At 46.9% G+C, this 3,069-nt stretch overlaps 1 protein-coding gene across 1 annotated transcript; it reads left to right on the forward strand.

Moving 5' to 3' along the window:
• Window positions 1–469: 469 nt before the first annotated feature.
• On the forward strand, window positions 470–2,779 carry LOC119354941 (uncharacterized protein At3g27210-like). Its single transcript, XM_037621709.1, has 3 exons — window positions 470–903; window positions 1,976–2,059; window positions 2,153–2,779. Exons 1-3 carry the CDS (start codon window positions 762–764, stop codon window positions 2,482–2,484), a joined length of 558 nt encoding a protein of 185 aa, XP_037477606.1. The 5' UTR covers window positions 470–761; the 3' UTR covers window positions 2,485–2,779.
• Window positions 2,780–3,069: the final 290 nt, after the last annotated feature.

Here is a 3,069-nt window from a genome sequence, read left to right on the forward strand (position 1 = left end):
ATGTGCATGCAGGCACGCATGACGACAATCAGAGAAGGAAATGGAGTGTTACGGGAATGATAAAAAAAGGGGAACAAAAGTGAAGTAAAAGCACACCAAATGTGCGTGTGGGGAGCATCACCTAAGGCACACACAAAGGATCGGCACCGGCGCGCAACGCACGCAAGCAGGCATCGAGCCATACGAAATAATTGGACAGGGTCGACCACCATAGTAGTATTTGGTAGTTAGCGCTCCTCCCAACTGGCATTCGTACGTACTGCTGTATGGAGTACGCGGCCGCCCGCTGTCAAATAATACCTGTTCAAATCCTTCCTTGGCCATGGCATGCCAAATCAGCCGGCTCGTAAGTGGGCCCCCACGTCCAGTCCCGTACTCTCGGAGGGAAGGGAAGCGCCACGCCAATGCCATTGGCATCCATCATCCCACCACGCCACGCGCACGCGCTACACACGGCGGCACGATCGCCCCCCTCCCCTACCGTACCGACTTCCCTTCCTTCCTCCTCGCACGCGCACACGCACGCGCCGCGGGACACCGGGACAGGACAACGCGTCCGTCCCTCCCGGAGCAACTTCCCCCGCCTGCCTCTCTCCCTCTCCTTCTTCCTCCCCTGCCTTCCAATGCTCAGTACAAAATCTCGACTACTTGCTTTTCTCTTACGCGCGCGCCGTCAGAAACTGCCTCCGCAGGAGGGAGGAGAGGAGGGGGTGTTGTGCCGTGGTCGATACTCTGAAGATTGATTCCGGTCCGCCGGCAACATGAGGTTCAGGATCCGGAAGAAGCCTGCGTCCGCGCCGCCGGACGCTTCTTCCACGGCCGCCGTGCCGGACACCGCGGCCGGCGGCGGCCGGGCGACGATCAGTATCGTCGCTAGCCCAGATCGCTACGGCACAGAGAATGGTACGTAGGTCATCTTCTGCGGAAACCGTTACTTTCTTCATTTCCGTTCAATCTTGGACCGACCACAAAGATTGATTCGATTCAAAGATTGATTCTTCTTCCTAGTGCTTCCCTTTTCTGTTTATAACTAATCAATCTTGGACCGACCACAAAGAATTTAGTGGGACGGCTGCTTGCTCCCACGAAATTAACTAAGTTATCCTGCCACACTCAGGGATTGGTTGGGTTGAGAATCAGAATTGAATTATGCTAACTGTATAGTCGGTTCTTGTCTCGTTCGGCGTTCGATTAGGATGATCAGGAAGATCAATGCAATCAGTACCTCCCATCAGATTTATTCATTCCTGCGCATGCTAGGTGCACCTACCATGCCATGTGGTAGCTAGGCAACATACCTCTGAATGCGATTGTGATGGGTCGCACTCACACAGTATCGGAGCTAATGCCTTTCGGACGGATGAGTCCTGTCCTGCTGCCATTTTCATCTCATGTCCTACTCTTTTGCTCCATCAGGTACTAGTACTATGCTGGCTTCTTGAAATCTACAACATACAGTAACATCAAACTAATGTTACCGTCAAAAGGCAAGGCATGATATGATCAATGGTCAAAGAAAGTTTCAACAGGAAGTCAAATAGAAGCCCACAATCAAACTTTTCTCCATAAAAAATACTGCAAAGTTGATCATCAGGACACATTTTTTTTCCTATCTGAATACGAATAAAGCTAGCTTTCGCCTTTCACTTTTTCTGGCCAAACGTCTTAATCTGAAAAAGGCTAATTATTTGACTTGTTAAATATCATCGATCAGTGTTATTGCCTATAGGCCACAACAGTGGTTTCTCATGGTTTTATTTCGCGCTTCTTGTTCTTCCATGCCTCATCGTTAACTGAAGTTACAGTTAAACGACGAGACTACTACTGTAGTAGTTTGCTTCTAATGAAATGCTCCTTTGCTCTAGTAGTTTAATTGAATTAATGACAATTGGAAAAAAACTGGAGAAGATAATATTTTCAGTCCTAGGATCATAACATCAACCATTGATCCATTCACTACTGATTGTTACGCCAGGAGGAAGCAGAGATGAGTCGTTCTTCGAGGCAAGGCCGTGGTTAGACTCGGACAGTGAAGATGATTTCCAAAGCGTGAGAGGAGGTAAAACATCATATTTTCTTGTTTTTTTAATGAATGGTATGATTGGTGTCAACTTCTCACATCCTAACATCTCTGTTCATCCGGATCCTCAAGACTTCACTCCTTCAAGAGGTAGCACACCAGATCACCAGACGCAAACATCATTCGCAGCGCGGATATCTGCGGACATTCCTTCGCTGACAGAGAAGAAGCAGAGGCTCCTTGAGCTGCTTCAGGAAAAGCAGCAGTACGATGACGAGCATGATGCCACTACTGATGCCGGTAGCGAGACAGGGAACAACATTCATGCTGAAGAACATCTGAATCCTTCTGGGAAAGTAGAGAAAGCAAAGAAGCCAGCCAAGCCAGGTTGCTTCGCTTGCTCTGCTTGGAAGCTTAGCTTCAAGGGCTGCCGGAAGAAGAAGAAAGAGCAGAAGGATTTGTGAGTTAGTTCTCAGGTGTTGGATTTTGACTTCTTGAAAAATATTATCGCAAGAGAGCTGGTACATGTATATACCTTTTTGGGGGGTGAATGAAATACCGCAACTAGAAGAAGTATGAGGAGTGTGGAGTGGCCTGTTCAATAGTGGCATGAATAGTGAAACAATTATGCAGGGTAAAATATATAGCATACATGATTACTTCCTGTTTTGTCATTAGTGATTTCGTTGGATCTGAATAATTCTTCTGGACCATGAACTTAGAATTTTTCAAGCAAGGTTTATGGACCCCTCTTTTCTCCATGATTTCTCAGGCCAGGCCAGGTCACGTAATGTCCTTGTGATTTGTGGGCTAATTAGGTGACATAATGTTGAAACTAACTGGGGACTGCACTCAAGTCCTTTCAACCAGTTTATGTGGCAAGTGATGTATGTTCTCTAAAGTTTTGACAACAGCTTTGATGGCCTCGACCTTTCAAACAAACTAGAATTACGAAAAAAAACCTTTTGCATTATAGTTCCAGCGGAGCTGACAATCAGTAATATTTCTGCGTAGATATCAGTACGTTAAAGAGATCAGTATATCTCTGT

Source organism: Triticum dicoccoides, chromosome 2A (genome assembly GCF_002162155.2).
Source record: "Triticum dicoccoides isolate Atlit2015 ecotype Zavitan chromosome 2A, WEW_v2.0, whole genome shotgun sequence".
NCBI classification, from domain to species: domain Eukaryota; kingdom Viridiplantae; phylum Streptophyta; class Magnoliopsida; order Poales; family Poaceae; genus Triticum; species Triticum dicoccoides.

What these genes read in the sequence shown, in the direction of transcription:
- LOC119354941 (XM_037621709.1), top strand. Translation starts at nt 762, where the DNA reads ATGAGGTTCAGGATCCGGAAGAAGCCTGCGTCCGCGCCGCCGGACGCT. An exon ending in TCGCTACGGCACAGAGAATG is followed by an intron (nt 904 to 1,975) that starts GTACGTAGGTCA and finishes TTGTTACGCCAG; the next exon opens with GAGGAAGCAGAGATGAGTCG. An exon ending in TTTCCAAAGCGTGAGAGGAG is followed by an intron (nt 2,060 to 2,152) that starts GTAAAACATCAT and finishes CGGATCCTCAAG; the next exon opens with ACTTCACTCCTTCAAGAGGT.